The sequence below is a fragment of the Camelus dromedarius genome, chromosome 3, assembly GCF_036321535.1.
Source record: "Camelus dromedarius isolate mCamDro1 chromosome 3, mCamDro1.pat, whole genome shotgun sequence".
In the NCBI taxonomy this organism is placed as follows: domain Eukaryota; kingdom Metazoa; phylum Chordata; class Mammalia; order Artiodactyla; family Camelidae; genus Camelus; species Camelus dromedarius.
The window spans coordinates 64,019,305-64,038,489 of record NC_087438.1 but is presented as its reverse complement, the minus strand read 5'-3'; the positions used below and the strand labels follow the sequence as shown (position 1 = coordinate 64,038,489).

At 38.3% G+C, this 19,185-nt stretch overlaps 1 protein-coding gene and 1 long non-coding RNA gene across 16 annotated transcripts in view; one reads left to right on the top strand and one right to left on the bottom strand.

Annotated features, from left to right (window-relative positions):
* Positions 1-17,848, top strand: part of MCTP1 (multiple C2 and transmembrane domain containing 1) — a 481,548-nt gene extending 463,700 nt beyond the window's left edge. For all 15 annotated transcript variants that reach the window (XM_031448470.2, XM_064482485.1, XM_031448431.2 and 12 more), the window contains 3 exons: positions 1,757-1,866; positions 13,288-13,385; positions 15,819-17,848. In XM_031448470.2, coding sequence (XP_031304330.1) covers positions 1,757-1,866; positions 13,288-13,385; positions 15,819-15,890 — 280 coding nt within the window. In that variant the 3' untranslated portion in view covers positions 15,891-17,848. The remainder of the gene's footprint in view (positions 1-1,756; positions 1,867-13,287; positions 13,386-15,818) is intronic.
* LOC135320059 (uncharacterized) lies at positions 1,089-10,540 on the bottom strand. The gene is made up of 2 exons (XR_010379207.1): positions 9,450-10,540; positions 1,089-9,067 (listed from the first exon to the last, which is right to left on the bottom strand). It is a non-coding gene; the product is annotated as an uncharacterized LOC135320059 (long non-coding RNA).
* Positions 17,849-19,185: the final 1,337 nt, after the last annotated feature.

Sequence of the window (19,185 nt, the reverse complement as noted above, 5' to 3'; positions counted from 1 at the left end):
ACCAGTCTTCCTTGGCCAGTAAAAGCTGTTCCCATTTTATAAAGGGGAAAGTCGACGTTTACAGAGGTTGGCTGTCTGAAGTCAAGAAGCAGAATCTAGGCTTTGAAACACAAATTTACTACCTTGTCTTTTTTCATTAAATTATGCTAGAGAGTCCCTCAAAAAGATGTGTTTGTCCCTCTTTGGAGGCTGAACATTGATGCAGTGGTATGCAGTAAACAGCAATATGGTTATAAGCCCAATCCTGAAGGCTCCATGCAGTGGTTCTGTGTACTTTATAATTTTGCCACTCTCTTGAAAACTACCAGAGATTCACTACAGCTTTTCTACACAAAAAGCCTTAAACTATATTTTCCATGTTCCATTTCCCTGATTTTCTTTATATATATATATATATATATATATATATATATAAAATTTATTTGCCTGATTTCCTACATCAACTTTTTTGCCTTCTGTCTTGATTCTTCTTTTTTTTCTCCTTTTTGTCCCATTAAATTCTTCCCATCTTAGTACTCTTTGTAACTTCCTCTCTCCTTCTGTTCACTGATCCCACTTTCATTCTTTGTTCTGATGTTCTCTCTCTGTCAATACTCAGTCTTGCTGCCTTCCTTGACCCTCTACATTTTCAGTCACCAGCAGTGAGAACCCTGCAGACCCATCAACCAGGCCTCATTATAACCCACACTTTTCCAGCTTACACTCCTTTTTCACTAGCCCCCTAAAAATCAACCACATTCAATGCTCTCCTTTGCTAGAAACAATATAGGGAGAATAGTAGGGAATGCTATTTCTTTATTTTCTTGTATATATATTTTTTATTGAAATATAGTCAGTTTACAATGTTGTATCAATTTCTGGTGTACAGCACAATGCTTCAGTCATACATGAACATATATACATCCATTTTCATATTGTTTTTCACTATAAGTTACTACAAGATACCAAATATAGTTCCTTGCATTATACAGCATGAACTTTGTTTATCTATCTCTATATTAATCAATCAGTCAACCAATCAGTATCTGCAAATCTCTAACTCCCAATTTATTATCCCTCCCTAGGCCCCTCCCTCCCAGTAACCACAAGTTTGTTCTCTGAGAGTCTTTCTGTTTTGCAAATAAGTTTGTCTTTTTTTTTTTTAGATTTCAAATATGAGTGATATCATATGGTATTTTATTTCTTTATTATGTATGTATTTCTGGGAGAAACCTAGTTCCATTTGAAACATAGCTGAAGTGAGAAGTAATTATTCCTCTGAGGGTCTCTGCAGTTCTGAGTTACACAATAGTGTAAGCTTTAGGTCCACGGACAATTGCTGGCAACATTTTTTTTCCAGTGTGGGGAATTCTGTATGACAGTTCATAGAAGAAAGAATGGTAGGGCCAAGGGCATTCTCCTCTATGAAAATTTGGAGAAAACAAGATTGAGTACTAGTTTTAGAAGTAGAAAAAGATTTTTAAACCATGGGAGTCACACAAGTAGTGCAAGACTATGGATCCTGAAGTCACCTGGGACAATCTGGAGGGGTTGGTGGCATCACCCTTTACCCAGGCCCTGTGTTCATGGAGCTGAGCCAATTATGACTCACCTGTGTCGTCCTATAGCCTATGACAACTGGCATCTCTTCCAGAGAGAATTTCAGTCTTTACTAGATCCTTAGTCCAGATTTTTAATCAGAATCACATTTATTTTAATCTTTGTTTGAAAAAAGTATGAAGTGCTCAGATTGCTGATGTGTTAATTTCTCATTCAGCACTTTCAACTGGACTGTCCCATTCTTAAGCTGGCTGGCCATTGTGGCCCTCTGTGCGTTCACAGTCATCCTGTACTTCATTCCACTGAGATACATTGTCCTTGTCTGGGGTAAGTAAAGCCTTTTTTTTAACTGTCATAACTGCTAAGAACAAACTATTTTCAAGGGATGAGTTATACTGTCAGTAGTTTCCTATATTTATGGTCGTGAAGCTACTCCATGATGAAAAGAGACAGGTCAGTTAAAAATCACAACAGTACAAAGATTTAGGTCTACCTGCAAAATGCATTTTTCTTATCTGGCACCATAGGCTTCATCATACTATAAACATGTAGTTGTACAGATTCTTCATATATCAAAGTGTAGCTTTGTCTAGATATCACTCTGATTTATTTTCGCCACTTACACGTAAACAGAGACATTTCGATCCATATGGTGCATTTAGGACAATATGCTTTTCTGCTGCGGTACTTTATCTTGTGGAAGTGTCCGTAAACATGGTACTATATACGGCTGCCTGTTTAAAAGGTCACCTTTAGGAAGCAGGAAAAAGGTCCTTGGCATTGGTAGGGTGCTTGGGAACAAAAAACCCTGCTTTATGTGTACTAAACAAGAATGCTACTGCAAAAAACTTATCACTTTAAAGGTGATATTCTGGGGTCCTAAAGTGAAACGCAGTCACGCTGCATGCTAAGTTCCTATGTAGCTAGACTCCATTTAGGTGGTACTTTCAACATTCTTCATTGTTTGGATCTTTTTTACCCCTTAATCTGACAAAATTCTTCATTTGGAAAACTCAACTTTCAGCCTCCAAGGTCGACTAACATACAGCTACGTTAATTATATATAAACATGACTGGGTGGAAGTAGAGTTCTCTACTTGCCCCTGGCCTGCGTACACCTAAGATTTCTAGACTTACACAGATTGCAAAGAACAAAGATGGGTCTTAACTTCAAAAAACATGTGCTTACACTGAAAGCAAAAAGATGAAAAGGAATGTTTCGTTCTTTTCACGTCTTTTAAAAAAATATGCTGGAATAAAATGAAAAGGGGTCTGATGTCTGCAAGCCCTCCAGTTTTAAAACTGTTATCTCCCTATTGTTTTTGGCTTATCTTGTCATCTCTTGAGCAAGTCCTCTTGTTCCTTATCATCACTATCACTACCTTTACACCTTGGGTAGGGAGTGGAGGGTGAAGGAAAGGGTGATTATGTTTTCCTGCCTTAATTTCTATACTTTAAAGAAACAGTTTCAACTAAGACAGCACTTTGACTATACAAGGGAAGAGGCATTTCTTGTGTCCCTATTGTATGTTCAAGCCATCATCTTTCATTCCTTCCTCTGATATTTAAAACAGATGCTGTTTTATTGAAGGAATTAGGGTAGGGCCTTAGGTGTGGCAGTTTATTGCCTCTAACCTACGGTCAGACCTGCCATCTCAGTTGTGTTGGGTGGGGGACCTCTGGTTTCGTTTCCCCGGTTCTCAGAAACTGGAGCCCGTGGCAGACATCTGGCTTTGTAACCTACAGTGGCCTCACTGGCAAGCTATCTTTAAAGTAATTTTCAGAGAATGTGTTTGGGTCTCTTGTTTCATCAAATAAAATAAAACAAAGAACAGTATTCCTTTAGTGGTAGGTGATTGCTGAAATATTAAACAGAAATTTAAGACATGGGTCTCACATGGGGAGACAGGGACCAAAATCATAATTGCAGAAGTTTATTCTGCTGAACTCCCTGAAGAATAGCCAAGATACTGTAGTTTATGACCCAGTTTTTACCAGTCTGCTGACTTCATATAAAGCTGTTTATATATTTTTTATGTGAATAGGCTTGGTAATTTATTAAGTATAATATAAATGTAAAACAGTACTTATCCCACTGAAATTCTACATTATACCATAGAACATGTAGAATAGGTACTTGTAGTTTTCTACATTATTTTGACATTTCTACCTCATTGAATTTTTTGTTTTTTCATATAATAGCTCCAAATTCCTCTGTATTTGCCCTTCATCCACGTTTGCTCTTCAGGTAGTGCAGAGGACTGACTGTTGAATAATTTAATATGGGTAGCTATGGCTCATCTTTCATGGTCCTTGGCCATTCTAATCCAAGAAGTGATCCAAGTAAGTCAGTCACAGCAGAAACTTTTGTAAGCATTAAATTTAAATTTCTTATAATTTGAAAGAAAATTGGTTTCTAAAAAATTTAACTTCCAGAGATGTAGAAATGGAATTTTTTTTTCTTGTGATGAGAACTTTTAAGATCTACTCTTAGCAACTTTCAAATGTGCAATACAGTATAGTCACCATGCTATACATTATAGCTCCATGACTTACTTTATAACTTGGAATTTGTAACTTTTGACTCCCTCACCCACCTCCCACCCTCTGCCTCTGGTAACCACCAATCTTTTCTCTGTATCTATGAACTTAGGTTTTTGTAGTTTGTGTTTTAAGATTCCACATATAAGTGAAATCATACTCTTACTTCACTTAGCATAATGAATGCCCTTGAGGTCAATCCATGTTATTGCAAATGGCAAGATCTCAACTTTTTATGGCTGAATAATATTCCATTGTGTGTATATCTATCTCACAGCTTCTTTATCATTTACCCATCAGTGGACACTTAGATTGTTTCCATGTCTTGGCTATTATAAATAATGCTGAAAGAACATGGGGGTGCACATGTTTTTGAGTTAGTGTTCTAGTTTTCTTTGGATAAATACCCAGAAGTGAAATTACAAGGTCATAATGGTAGTTCTATTTTTAATTTTTTAAGGAACCATCATACTTTTTTCCTTGGTAGTTGCACCAATTTACATTTCTGCCAGCAGTGGACAAGGATTCCCCTTTCTCCACATCATCACCAACATTTGTTATTTGTAGACTTTTTGATGACAGCCATTCTGCCAGGTGTGAGGTGATATCTCATTGTGGTCTTGATTTGCATTTTCCTGATTAGTGATATTGAGTATCTTTTCACATACCCGTTGGCCATCTGTCTTCCTTGAAAAAATGTCTATTCAGATCTTCTGCCCGTTTTTTAATTGGATTGTAGTTTTTTGCTATTGAGTTGTATGTTTTTTAAAAATATATTTTGGATATTAGCCCTTTATCAGATATGGTTTGTGAATATTTTCGCCCATTCTGTAGGTTGCCTTTTCATTTTGTTGGTTTCCTTTGCTGTGTGGAAGCTTTTTAGTTTGATACAGTCTCACTTATTTATTTTTACCTTTGTTGCCTTTCTGTTTGGAATCAGATCCAAAAAAATCATAGCCAAAACTATGATTTAAGGAGCTTTCCACCTATTTACATTTAGCGCAATTCTTGATCGGTATGTACTTGCTGCCATTTTGTTAACTGTTTTCTGGCTGTTTTGTAGTTCTTCTCTGTTCCTCTCTTGCTTTCTGGTACCATAAGGCTTATGTGTAACGACTTAAGTTTGAATGCACTTGAAAGCTCTAGGTTTTTAACTCTATTCCCCCATGTTTTATATTTTTGATGTTTTATGTTTTGCCACATTTTACATCTTTTAATGTTGTGTATCTCTTAAGTAATGATTGTAGTTATAGTTATTTGTCCTGTATTTGTTGTTTAATCGTCATACTAGCTTTATAAATGATTAATCCACTACCTTTACTGTATTTATGTTTACTAGTGACATTTATACTTTCATGTGTTTTCTAGCTACTTCTAGCATCCTTTCTTTTTGGCTTAAAGTTCCTTTAATGTTTACTGGAAGGCCAGTTTAGTGGTGATGAACTCCTTTAGCTTTTGTGCACCAGTTCTGAAAACTAACTTAGCCCAACAGAGTATTCTTGTTTGGAAGTTTTTTTCCTTTTAGCACTTTGCAGACCAAAGAGGCGTGGCAAGAATACCTTCAAAGTTTCTGCTGAAAAATCTGCTCATAGCCTTTTAGGGATTTCCTTGTATATAACAAGTTGTGTTTCTCTTGATGCTTTTAAGATTTCTTCCTTGTTCTTTTCATATTTTAATTATATGTCTTGGTGTGGGTCTCTGAGTTTCTCTTATTTGGAACTCTCTGGGCTTCTTGGATCTGGATGTGTTTCCTTCCTCAGATTAGGAAATTTTTCAGCCATTATTTCTTCAAATAAGTTTTCTGCCCCCTTTCTCTCACCTTCTCCTCCTGGGAGAAATGTTAATATGCATTTTGCTTAAATCTCTGTGTTGGTTTCTGGTCCTTCTCCTAGTCTTGAAGTAGTGGTCTTGTGTAGGAGATGAACCTTTTCATTCAACTTTGCCCTAGCTCTTAGTTGTCTCTCAAACAAACCTTTGTGACTGGCCAAGCAGCCTATTTTATTTTGAGGGTGTGCCAAGACTTGTCACTGTGCCAAACAGGAGGATCTTAGCTGGCACTTAGATTCAGGCTAATTGAACGTCAGCCCCTTAGGCAGCAGCTTTCGAAGTATGCCAATATATATAGCCCTGTGGGACTGCAAGTGTAAGTCCTGCTGGCCACCAGAGCCAGGTGATCTGGAGGTGTCCCCTGGGTGACAGTCCCAAAAATCAGGGCTCTGGATGAGTGTACAGTCTCCATTCTGGGAGGTACTGGTGAGCTTTGTTTTTCTTTTCTTTTCTTTTCATTTTCCCTTTTATTAGGTAGAATTGTTACAGTTTGCACATACACGATATACTGCACGGTTTTAAAATTTTACATGTATGTACTGTTCATTGTTTCTAAGAATGTTTAGAGCTTTAGCTTTTTAAACTTACATAGTTATCAAAAGAATAAAGCCAACCACAAAAATAAGAATTAATTCAAAAAGATACACACACCCTGCTATTAACAGCAACATTATAATTGCCAAGATAAGGAAGCATCCTAAGTGCACATCAATAGATGAACAGATAAAGAAGATGCAGCATATACATGTACTGGCATACAACTCACCCATAAGGAAAGATATTTATCCTTATGGCCATTTGCAGCCCTTTGTTCACTTTTTTTTCTTTTCGCTTCAAAAACCAGAATTTAAAACTGGCATAAACGTTTCCATTGTATCAAAAACAACAAAATACCTAGAAATAAACTTAACCAAGGCAGTTACCTATACTCTGAAAACTGTAAAACATTGATGAAAGAAATTGAAGATGATACAAAGTAATGGAAGGAGATCCTGTGCTCCTGGATTAGAAGAGTCAACATTAACAAAATGGCAGTACCGCCCAAAGCATCTACAAGATCCAATGCAACCCCTGTCAAAATACTCACATTTTTCACAGAACTAGAACAAACAATTCCAAAATTTATATGGAACCATAAAAGACCCCGAACTGCCAAAGCAGTCTTTTGTAGGCCATTTTTTTCCTCTTCTTTTTGTTTTCTTTTCTTGTGGTTTGATGACTAGAGAAGTTCCTTTAACATTTGTTGTAAAGCTAGTTGGGTGGTGCTGAATTCTTTTAGCCTTTGTTTATCTGTGAAGTGTTTTGATTTCTCCATCAAATCTGAATGAGAGCCTTGCTGGATAGAGTATTCTTGCTTTTAAGTTTTTCCCTTTCATCACTTTAAGTACGTCATGCCACTCCCTTCTGCCCTGTAGAGTTTCTGCTGAAAAATCAGCTGATAACCTTATGGGAGTTTCTTTGTATGTTATTTATTGCTTTTCTCTTGCTAATTTTAATATTTTCTCCTTATCCTTAGTTTTTGTCAATTTGATTACTATGTGCCACATCGTGTTCCTCTTTGGGCTGATCCTGTGTGGAACTCTGTGCTTCCTAGACTTCGGTGACTGTTTCCTTTCCCAAGTTGAGGAAGTTTTCAGTTATTATGGCTCCAAAATTTTTCTCAGGTCCTCTCTCTCTTCTCTTTCTGGAACCCCTATAATGCAAATATTAGTGTGCTTCATGTTGTCCCAGAGTTCTGTTAAACTATCCTCATTTCTTTTGTTTCTTTTTTCTGTTCTGCAGTAGTGATTTCAACTAATCTATCTTTTAGCTCATTGATCTATTCTGCCTCATATCTAGTCTAGTCGTGGTTTCTTCTAGTGTGTTATTCTCTTCTGTGATGTTAATTCTTCATCTCTGGGTATTCTTTATATTTTCCAACTGTTTGCTAAAAACTGCTCTGTGCATCTATACTCCTCTTGAGTTCTCTGAACATCTTCGCCATCATTACTTTAAACTCTTTCTCAAATAAAATGCCTATCTCCTCATCACTTATTTCTTCTGGAATTTTATCTTGTGTCTCGGCCTGGGAGATATTCCTCTGCTGCCTCATATTGTCTATCTTTGTATTTTTAGGTAGGTTAGTTAACATTTCTCAACCTTGGAGAGGTGGCCCTCTGTGGAAGATGTCCTATGTGTCCCAGCAGTACACTCTTCTCTTGTCACCCAAGGGCCAGGGTCCAACTGGTCCCAGGGTAGAGTCTGGCCTGCGTTTGTGGATTCCTTCCACAGGCTTTAGGATTGGTTTTTTTTTTTTTTTCTGATATCTGCCCCCTGGTGGATGAGGCTGGACTAGAGGATTATGCAGGTTTCCTAGCAGTGCCTGCCCACTGCTGGGTGGAACTTGGTTTTGGACCTCTGGTGGGTAGGGTCATGTCTAGAGGCGTTTATGGCTCAGGAATTCTGCTGACAGGTGGGGCTGTGTTCCCACCCAGTATATTGTTTTGGCCTGAGGCTTCCCTACAGGCTGCTGGGTGGGGCTAGGTGTTGGTGCTAATGATCCAATCAAGATAGCCTCCCAGAAAGCTCATGTAGATTAACACTTCTGGAATGTCTGCCACCAGCTTTTATGTCCCCTGGGTGAGCCACAGCCACCCCTATGTCCCCAGGAGACCTTCCAAAACCAGCAGGCAGGTCTGGCCCAGGTTCCTATGAAATCACTATCTCTGCCCTTGGACCCGGCACATGCGAGATTCTGTGTATGCTTCCCAAGAGAGTGAAGGCCGTTTTCCCTAGTCCTTGTGGGGCTCCTGGAGCTAAGCCCCACTGGCCTTCAAAACCAGATGTCTGTCTTGGGGTTTCTTCCTCCTCCCAATGCCAGGACCCCGGGTTGGGGGAGCCTGATGGGGGGCTCAGAACTCTCACTCCTGTGGAAGGGCCTCTGTAAGGATCACCCACCCACAGGGTACGAGGCCCAATTATATCACAAGCACGCCCCTCCTACCGTCCTGCTGAGGTTCCCTCTTTATGTTTCCAGTTGAAGATCTGTTTTGCTAGGTCCCAGTCTTCTTTTTTTTTTCTGATGGATGTTTAGCAGTCAGTTGTGGTTTCACTGTAGTCAGGAGGAGAGGCCAGGTCATGGTCCTACTACTCCACCTTCTTGACTGGAAATCCTGGTGAGCTGTGTTGAGGCAGAGGAGGAGTGTAAAGATGGCAGCCCCTGGTCTATGCAACTCCATAGGCCCCTAGACGTATGCCAAACCTGAAAGCTGCCCCTCGGGCCAAAGCTCCAGGACAAGATAATAGGCCTTCTTTATAGAAAGGTCAAGGGTGTGTTTCAGTCTCCTGTTTGTGCAGTGCCCTGGGGGTGGTAGCTTGCCAAGGGTTGGCTCTTGTTATAGTTCTGTGGGACCCAGGAACACAGCTCCCTTGACCTCCAGAGTCAGGACCTCCACCCCAGGTGGCAGCTGCAAAAACTGGGGCACCAGACATGTGTAAGAGTGCCCCTCTGAGGTGTCTGGAAAGGTTTACAGTGTTCTAAGTGTTTTTAATTAGAAGCGTACCCCTCAGGCTGCAGACGTGATAAGCTTGTAGACCTCTTTCACAGAAAAACTGAGCTCCTCAGTCTGTTACTTCTTGTGCCTTGAGGATGGTAGCTGTTTAAGAATGTTTTCTCCATTGGTTACAGTCCTGTGGGTCCTGCAAACATACGCACCTCTGGCCACCAGAACCAGGCAATGTAGAGCTATCTCCTGGCAGCACCTGCAAAAATAGGGGCACCAGACAAGAGTATAAGCTCCTTTCTGGGAGATAACGCTAAGCTGGAGCAAGGCAGGGAGAGAATGTAAAGACAGCATCCATCAGCCTCTGTTGGCCTCTGTTCCCTGAGAGCACTTCTGTCGGCCCCTATAAATGTATCAGACCAGAATCCTGTCCTTCAGGCCAAAACTCCTGGACAAGGAAACAGGCCTCTTTCTTGGAGAGACTGGAGGTTTGTTTCAGTCTGCTGTCTGCCCGGTGCCCCGGGTGGGCGGGGGGCGGGGGTCCTGCCAAGAACTCTCTGAATGTTATAGTTCCATGGTCCCAGGAACACAAGTTTCCTGGCCTCCAGAGCCAACCAGTCAAGAAGTGTCCCCTGAGTGGCAGTCACAAAAACCAGAACACCAGACCTGTGTAAAAGCTACCCCCCCAGGAGATACTGGTCCTTTGGTGCAGAGTAGAGGGGGAATGCAGAAATGGGGCCCACCAGCTTCTATCCCTAGAGAGTAACCTTAGCACATCCCCTACCTCTCTGGCCGACACTTTAAGACTAGTAAATGCATTTCCTTCACATAAAAAGTTTTCGAACAGCTGCTTCTGTGTTGGGCTCTGGGGCAAGCCCTTTAAGAGCCATTCTCGGTTTACTGTAGACTTTGGGGTCTCAGGATGCAAGTCTGTTGATTTCCAAAGCCAGATACATGTCTTGGGAGCTCATCTCTCAGGTGCAGGTCTTAAAAGCCAAGGTGCCTTATGTGGGGTACAAACTCTTTGCTCTTCAGGAGGAAGCTCTAGGTTTGTGAGTTCCTTCCTGAAGGTGGGAAGCTGTGCTGGACGTGAGGTTTATGCCCAGACTGTATCTCAGCTTCTCCTATCCACTTTGATTTAGCCTTTTTTCTTGTTTGCCCCATGTGAAGCAGACGCTCAGCTAGTTTTCAGGTCTTTTGGTCTTTTCTTTTAAACTGGAAATTGATCCATATGTAGCTGTAGAGTCAGTGTGTCTCTGGGAAGAGGTGCGTTCAGGATCTTCCTATGTCACCATCCTGAGCTGCCTCATAGATGCAAAACCCCAGGCACCAGATGTGTATAGAAGCTCCCCTCAGGGAGATACTGGTGCTCTGGAGCAGACAGAGGACGAGCATGAAAATGGCACCAACTGGCTGGAGAGAGAAATGGGGAAAGATGGTGCTTGCCAGGGAAAGAAAAAAAAAAAAAAAAGATGTTACTGTCACAGGAGAGGCCCTTGAATATGTGTCAAATCAGATGCTTTCCCCTCATGACAATGTTCAGAGACAAGCAACTGATCCTTTCCCACACGGAGTCCAATCAACCCTGGATCAAGTGTGCTCGTGCTGGGCCCTGGGGTGGGAGAGGCCAGCATACAAGTTGGTTTTCAAAGCTAGATGTTTTGAGACAAATACACTAATGGAACAGAATTGAGAGCCCAGAAATAAACCTATGCACATACATGGTCAACTAATATTTGACAAGAGAGCCAAGAATACTCAATGAGAAAAGACAGTCTTTTCAATAAATAGTGCTGGAAAAACTGGATATTGACATGTAAAAGAATGGTTGGTGTAAGATAAGGGTAAAGTTTCAATCACAAAAACTAACTTGAAATGGATCATAAGACCTGAAACTATGAAACTTCTAGAAGAAAACATTTTTAAAAAGACTTCTTGACATGAGTCTTAGTAATGATTTTTTGGAAGTCACACCTAAAGCATAACCAACAAAAAATTTTAAAAACAAACAAGTTGGACTGTATCAAACCAAAAGGCTTCTGCACAGCAAAAGAAACCAAAGTAAAAAGACAACCTACAGAATGGGAAAACACATTTGCATACCACATATCTGACCAGAGGCTAATATCTAAAATATATAACAAACTCATACAACTCAATAGCAAAAAAAAAAAAAAAAAAAAAAATCCAATATTAAAAATGGGCAAAGGACCTGAACAGAGATTTTTCCAAAGTATATATGAATAACCAACAGGTCCAAGAAAAGATGCTTAATATCACTAGGCACTAGAGAAATGCAAATTAAAACCACAATGAGATAGCACCTCATGCTTGTCAGAATGGCCATCATCGAAAAGACAACAGGTAACAAATGCTGGTATGGATGTAGAGAAAACGGAACCCTGGTAAACTGGTGGTGAGAACGTAAATTGGCATAGCCACTAAAGAAAACAGTATGGCGATGCCTTAAAAAAATAAATATTAGAACTACCATATGATTCAGCAATTACACCCTCTGGGAATATATTCAAGGGCAACAAAAAGACTAATCCAAAAAGATATCTGCACTGTCATGTACATAGCATTATTTACAATAACCAAGACATGGAAACAATCTAAGTGTCCATTGATGAATAAATGGATAAAGAAGTGGTATACAATGAAAGATTATGCAGCCATAAAAAACAAGGAAATACTGCCATTTGTGACAACATGAAAGGATCCTGAAGGCATTATGCTAAGTGACGTAAGTCAGAGAAAGACAAATACTGTATGATTTCACTTACATGTGCAATGGGAAAAATAAAATGAAAAATAAAATCTTCCCAAAACCCAAACATCGTATTCATAGAAAAAGAGAAAGAGAAAAATTTATTTCTTATTTTAAAATCTGTATGTGATGATAGATATTAACTAATCCTACTGTGGTAATCTTTCACTATACATATACATCAAACCATCATGCCGTACACCTTAAACTTACACAGTGATGTATGTCAATTATTTTTTGAAACTAGAAAGAAAAAAGCTGGTTTTGGGGGCTCATCTGTCATGTCAGGTGCTGTTCTTAAAAGTTGGAGATGTCTGATAGAGGTCCAAACCCTCACTCCTCAGAGAGACGGTCCTCCTGATTGTGGGCTGCCAGGCTAGGCTGGGGTTTATGGTGGGACTGTGTCCCTGCCTCTCCTGCCTGCTTTGATGTGGGCCTTCTACTCGTTCGCTGGTGTATAGTCACTAACCAGTTTTTAGGTTTTTTTTCTCAGACGTTAGTTGTTCCTTACATGGCTGTAGATCCAGTGTGTCAATGGGAAGAGATGAGTTCAGGATCTTTACATGTCTCCATCTTCAAAGCTGTTTTTTGGTTTTTTTTTTAAGCTGGTGGTAAACCCTTTTAAATTTCAGGTCATTTTGGGAAAAAGACAAAAAACAACACCCAGGTCATACATTTTCTAAACATTTAGTTTACATTATAGCAGTATCTCCCCACCAGGAAAAAAAAATGTATCTTTTGGAAAGTCAGCTTTCTTGTCTTAAAAACACTATCAATCCAAAATACAGGGAGACAAGTTTCATCATAGATGGAACACTAAAGCAAAGCTAAGTACTGTAACACTGAGAGGAAAAGCAAGTTAGGGTCATTTCTCATTCTTGCCAGGTGCCTTTTATTTCCCAAAAGAAATGTTGGGAAGAAGCCACTGAAGTACCAAGAGAAAAAGAGCAGCCACTGAGTTTAGAAGGCGGGAAGGAAAGGAGGGAGAAAACAGTTTACTGGTTCAGTAAAGGCTAAAGTCACGGCAGCTTAATCTAGATTGTCAAATCACAACAATTTTGCCAGAAATGTGTTTTCTAACTCCAAGCTTTGGAGATTTCAATAATGTTTGATCTATCACTTTTTCAGGCATCAATAAATTTACAAAAAAGCTTCGGAGTCCGTATGCAATTGATAACAATGAACTACTTGACTTCCTTTCCAGAGTCCCTTCAGATGTGCAAGTGGTAAGTAGGTTTCACTACTGTTACTACAGGCATGCCTCGTTTCATTGCGCTTTGCTGTACTGTGCTTCACAGATATTTCATTTTTCACAAATTGAAGGTTTTCGGCAACCCTGCCTTGAGCCAAGTCTATTGGTACCATTATTTAACCACTATTTGCTCTCACTCTGTGTCTCTGTGTCACATTTTGGTAATTCTTGAAACATTTCAAACTTTTTCATTATTACAGTTGGTATGGTGGTCTACAATCATTGATGTTACTATTGTAAAAAGATTAAGACTTGCTGAAGGCTCAGAAGATGGTTATTAGCATTTTTTAGCAATAAAGTACTTTTTAATTAAGGTATGTATTGCTTTTTTAGACATAATGCTATTGCACACTTAATAGACTACAGTATACCATAAACAGACCTTTTATATGCACTGGGAAACCAAAACATTCATGAGACTTGTTTTATTGTGATATTTGCTTTATTGTGGTGGTCTGGAAACGAAACTGCAATATCTCCAAGGTATGCCTGTATCATTTTAATATAGCATGGCATTGCATTTTAACTTTTATTTAATTTTGAAGGTTTTGGAAGAGCCAGGTAAAGTTAATAAAGCCTGTAGCATATTTTGCTATTAAGGAATTTAGTCTAGTTGGGGTGTTACTGGAGAAGAACTTGTAGGGAAGACTGGAGCGGAAGGGTATGGCTCTGTGGTAGAGTACATACCTAGTATGCACAAGGTCCTGGGGTCAATCCCCACTACCTCCAATAAAAAATAAATAGACCTAATTACCTCCCTGCCCCCCCCCAAATTTAGAAAAATTTAAAAAAAAATTAGTTATCACCTCACACCAATCAGAATGGCCATCATTAAGAAGTCTACAAATAATAAATGCTGGAGAGGGTGTGCAGAAAGGGGAGCCCTCCTACACTATTGGTGGGAATGTAAATTGTTGCAGCTGCTATGGAGGACAGTATTTCTTAAAAAACTAAAAATAAACTTACCATATGATCCAGCAATCCCACTCCTAGGCATATATCCTGAGGGAACTCTAATTTGAAAAGACACATGCACCCCAATGTCCACAGAAGCACCATTTATAATAGCCATGACATGGAAACAGCCTAACGTCCATTGATAGATGATTGGATAAAGAAGTTGTGGTATATATGCAATGGAATACTATTCAGCCATAAACAAAGAATAAAAATAATGCCATCTGCAGCAACTTGGATGGATCTGGAGATCATCATTCTAAGTGAAGTAAGCCAGAAAGAGAAAAAATAATACCATATGATATCACTTATATGTGGAATCTAAAAAAAGACACAAATGAACTTATTTACAAAACAGACTCACAGACACAGAATAAACTTAGTTATCAGGGTGTAAAGGTGGGGTGGGAAGGGGTAGACAGAGTTCACAGTTGCATATGCTAGCTATATATAAAATAAACAAGTTTATACTGTATAGTGCAAGGGAACTACATTCAATATCTTGTAGTAACCTATGAAAAGAATATGAAAACAAATACATGTATGTACATGTATGTATATGTATGACTGAAACATTATGCTGTGCACCAGAAATTGACAACATTTTAAAGTGACTATACTTAAATTAAAAAAAAATGCAAAAAAAAAAAAAAAAAACTTGTAGAGATGATCAGGGAATGACAAGGGTTGTATAAGAAACCTACCAGGGTGTCAAGGAGATAATCCTTCTTCAAGGAAGGTTCAGCTGGAGTTTGTGAAGGGAAGTCACCATTACCTGAGGGGAAGTAGGAATATTAGATGATGAAAAGCAAAGTATGCCAGCAGACATTTGAGAGAAACACTTCTTTGAATAATCTGCATGAATTAAGTGAATTTTAAAGATGTATTTTTGGAGAACAAACTGATTTCTAAAGACTGAAGGCACATCTCAATCCTTTGAGGTTAATGAATGCCCACTGATCGTTAAGTATTTTCAGAGTAAAATGAGAATTTTTAAAAATTTATTTTTAATCAAACTTGAAGCTGAGTTGCAGCAATATCTTTTTCCTTTGTTTCAGTTGAGTTTTTGATTTGGTATCAGACATGAGAGTGGGCTGGATGGAGATGAAGCCTATAGTAAACAAGCACACAATAAATTGCAAAGAACCATTATTTGGTCCTTCAAAATAGATGACGATGGTTCTGCTTTTTATGTAATGCATATATGGGCAGTGGAGCCCCCAGCCTGTTACCAAAGTTCACATCAGGGATCTCATGTAGTTTCTGGCAGGATTTCCCTTGACTCTCACTCTATCATTCTATTGTATTCTGCATCCCAGCTGCAGATCTCATACAGTTTCCAGAGCGAGCACTTTTTTCCCCCTCAAGCAGTCTCTCATTCCTTTGCTTTTCCTTCCTTTGCCAGAAAGTGGCCACCTGACCAGTCCTTCTCTGAACATTGTTTAAACAGGTGCAATACCAGGAACTGAAACCAGATCCTTCTCATAGCCCATGTAAAAGGAAGAAAAACAATCTTGGCTAGCCAGCTCCCAGCACTGAGGAGACCAGCATCTGTTTGGGAAGATAAAAGAAAAAGGCTTCAGCCTCAGCAGCATTTCCTTTCTTTCTGTTTTTTATTTATTTTACCTTTTTATCATGATTGAGAGAATTTGTAAATAGTGTACAAAGGCATATGTCTTTGAAAATATACTTCCATTGTACAGAACCAATTTGATAAAGGTTTAGCTACTGCTGTGTAAAAGCCTTGTTAACTGCGGGTGATACTATAACACATGGAACAACAAATGTAAGAATGGTAACATTGGGAGATACACACTTCTCTAATTACAGGTGGAAGGACTAGAACATTAGATTAAATGTTCAGCTGCGTTCTGATTTAATCTACATAAAATGGAAATGTCAATTCGATTTTAAAGTTTTTTTTTTAATGTGACTATTTTTTATTCTAAAATAATCCATTACAGTTTTCTATGTTTTATACATTTCAAAAGGGAGGGGGGAATCCCACAACCTGAATAATGGAGCAGATGCATTTCAACTTAACATACATTCAGATCCTGACATTCATTCCTGTGCAAATTATTTATATATGACTAGGCTGATTTTAAGCTCATGAGTGAAGGTGTTAATATTCACCTCAAGAGAATCTTCCACACTCTAAAATCATATAAAGAAAATTTCCAAGCCTTCTATCATTCCATCTAAAACCTTAAAATCTCTACAGAACTACACAAAAATACTGCCAGGTTTATAAATGATTGCCTATATGAATTTTTATACCTACCACTATTAATTTGTAGCAAATTAGCAACCTAGTTTAGTTGTCAAAAATATTAGCAAATTAAATCTGTTTTGCTTTTGGTGTCAGATTATGCCTCTGTGCATCTAAAAACATTTAATATTCAACTGTTCTCAGAAAAAAGTATCTGCTTTCTCATTAGGTTACTGAAGTGCTTTAATGTATATTATGATTTTTGTTACTAGTGTGAATTTAACGTAGAGGCGAATGCAGTGTGCTAAGTGATATACCAGTGTTTCATTACATTCATTTAAAGAAAAACTATTATTCTTGAAAATATGAATGCATGAAAACCTATTTTGTAAAATAAACTGCTTATGGGGAGGGGGAGTTTGCCTTTAAAAAGTTTCACTACTTACCATAGAATCTATACTTAAAAATTGCATTCCCTAGACTCTTATGGTAGTTTTTATACCTAACTTCCTGGTATAATCAAGGGAGTATGCCTCTAGAGAGAGAAATAATTTGCTAAGAATATCTTACTTCTCTGACTTGGTAGGGGATAAAGCTTGGTTGAAATTGCTGCAGACAATGTTTTGCACTACTTTATTGATAATAGACTAGGAAAGGGTGAAGTTGGGGTTATGCTGGAAAAATGTAGAAACGCTAGAAGAAATATTTATTTCACTCTAACGGAAGATTCTTTAAAAATAAATTTAAATTTAATCTCAAAGTTGATTTTTTAAAGTATTTTTATTTTAAAGCTATGTTGTTAAATACTATTTCTTATGATAGAACTATTTTGATCTGTTTATACACTATGCTTGAAAGAATGTCGATTAAATTCCCTTTCTACAGAAAGGCTTAGACCTCAATATGCTCTATTTAGCACATCATGTTTATAATGACATGCTTATATCTGCATACTATCATTGTTTGTTGCTAAGCATATACTCCATGGGGTTGTTGTTACTATAGAAAGTTTACTGATGGAATAATTGTTTGAAATAACTTTTGATTATACCCTGGATGAGATTTATGTTCCATGCTGACAGTGTCTTACTCAAATGTCTACAAGCCTGATATTCTAACACCTCAGATGTACCTAGTGGATATAACCATTAACAGATGACTAATTTCTGTTTGTTTCATTCTATCAAATTTCAGATGTTTAGTTCAGTGGTAATGTTGACTATTCACTGCATTAAATAAATAAATAAAATAATCTTTTCTAAGTATAATGAGTTCTTTCTTTCTTCCTTCCTTCTTTTTTTTTTTTTTTTTTTTTTTTTTTTGCTGGTTGAGAGGGGAATGATGGAATATTGTGTGCATATTCTTATCTAAATGACACTTCACTGAAAGAAACCCAGGTTTGGTATGGAAAAAGGCTTTCCCAGAAATCTTGACCATTCTTGTATAAAACCCAATACTTTTGGAGGGGTGAGTAGCCAGTGAAGCTGACAGAGAAGTAAGACCGATCTTGAAGCATCAAAGTGATAATCAGAGGAATCTTCTTTGCTCTTAGAAACAACTGCATTCGCAGACTGAAAACAAGAGACTGTGTCTGATGGAATTTTAACCATTTCTTTTCCCTTCTCACAAAGGTACAGTTTTGCCTTTTGAAAGCTGCTTAACTTGATTTGGTTTTGAGAGATTTGTAAACATGTAAATATTTTAAGATATCTTGGTAAGAGACTGGATGTCACTCTACTACCAATTTAGACTGCTAAATACAGTAGTCATATAAACTATTAAATATATACCTCACAGACCTATGGTCAATTAATCTTTGACAAAGGAAGCAAGAATGTACCATGGAGAAGACAGTCTCTTCAGCAAGTGGTGTTGGGAAAACTCGACAGCAGCATGTAAATCAATGAAGTTAGAAGACTCCCTCACACCATACACAAAAATAAACTCAAAATGGCTTAAAGACTTAAACATAAGACACGACACAATAAACCTCCTAGGAGAAAGCACAGGCAAAACATTCTCTGACATAAATCTTAGCAGTGTTCTCCTAGGGCAGTCTACCCAGGCAATAGAAATAAAAGCAAAAATAAACAAATGGGACCTAATTAAACTTGTAACCTTTTGCACAGCAAAGGAAACCATAAGCAAAACAAAAAGGCCACCTACAGAATGGGAGAAAATATTTGCAAATGATGCGACTGACAAAGGTTTAATTTCCATAATATATAAACAGCTCACATGAGTTAACAACAAAAAAAATCTAATCCGAAAATGGGCAGAAGACCTAAACAAGCAATTCTCCAGTGAAGACATACAAAGTGACAATAGGCACATGAAAAAATGCTCAATATCACTAATTATCAGAGAAATGGAAATCAAAACTCCAATGGAAGTAGATCTCACACCAGTCAGAATGGCCATCATTCAAAAGTCCATAAACGATAAAACACTGGAAAGGGTGTTGAGAAAAGGAAACCTTCCTACACTGCTGGTGGGAATGTAGTTTGGTGCAGCCATTATGGAAAACAATATGGAGATTCCTCAAAAAACTAAAAATAGACTTACCATATGATCCAGCAAGCCCACTCCTAGGCATATATCCAGA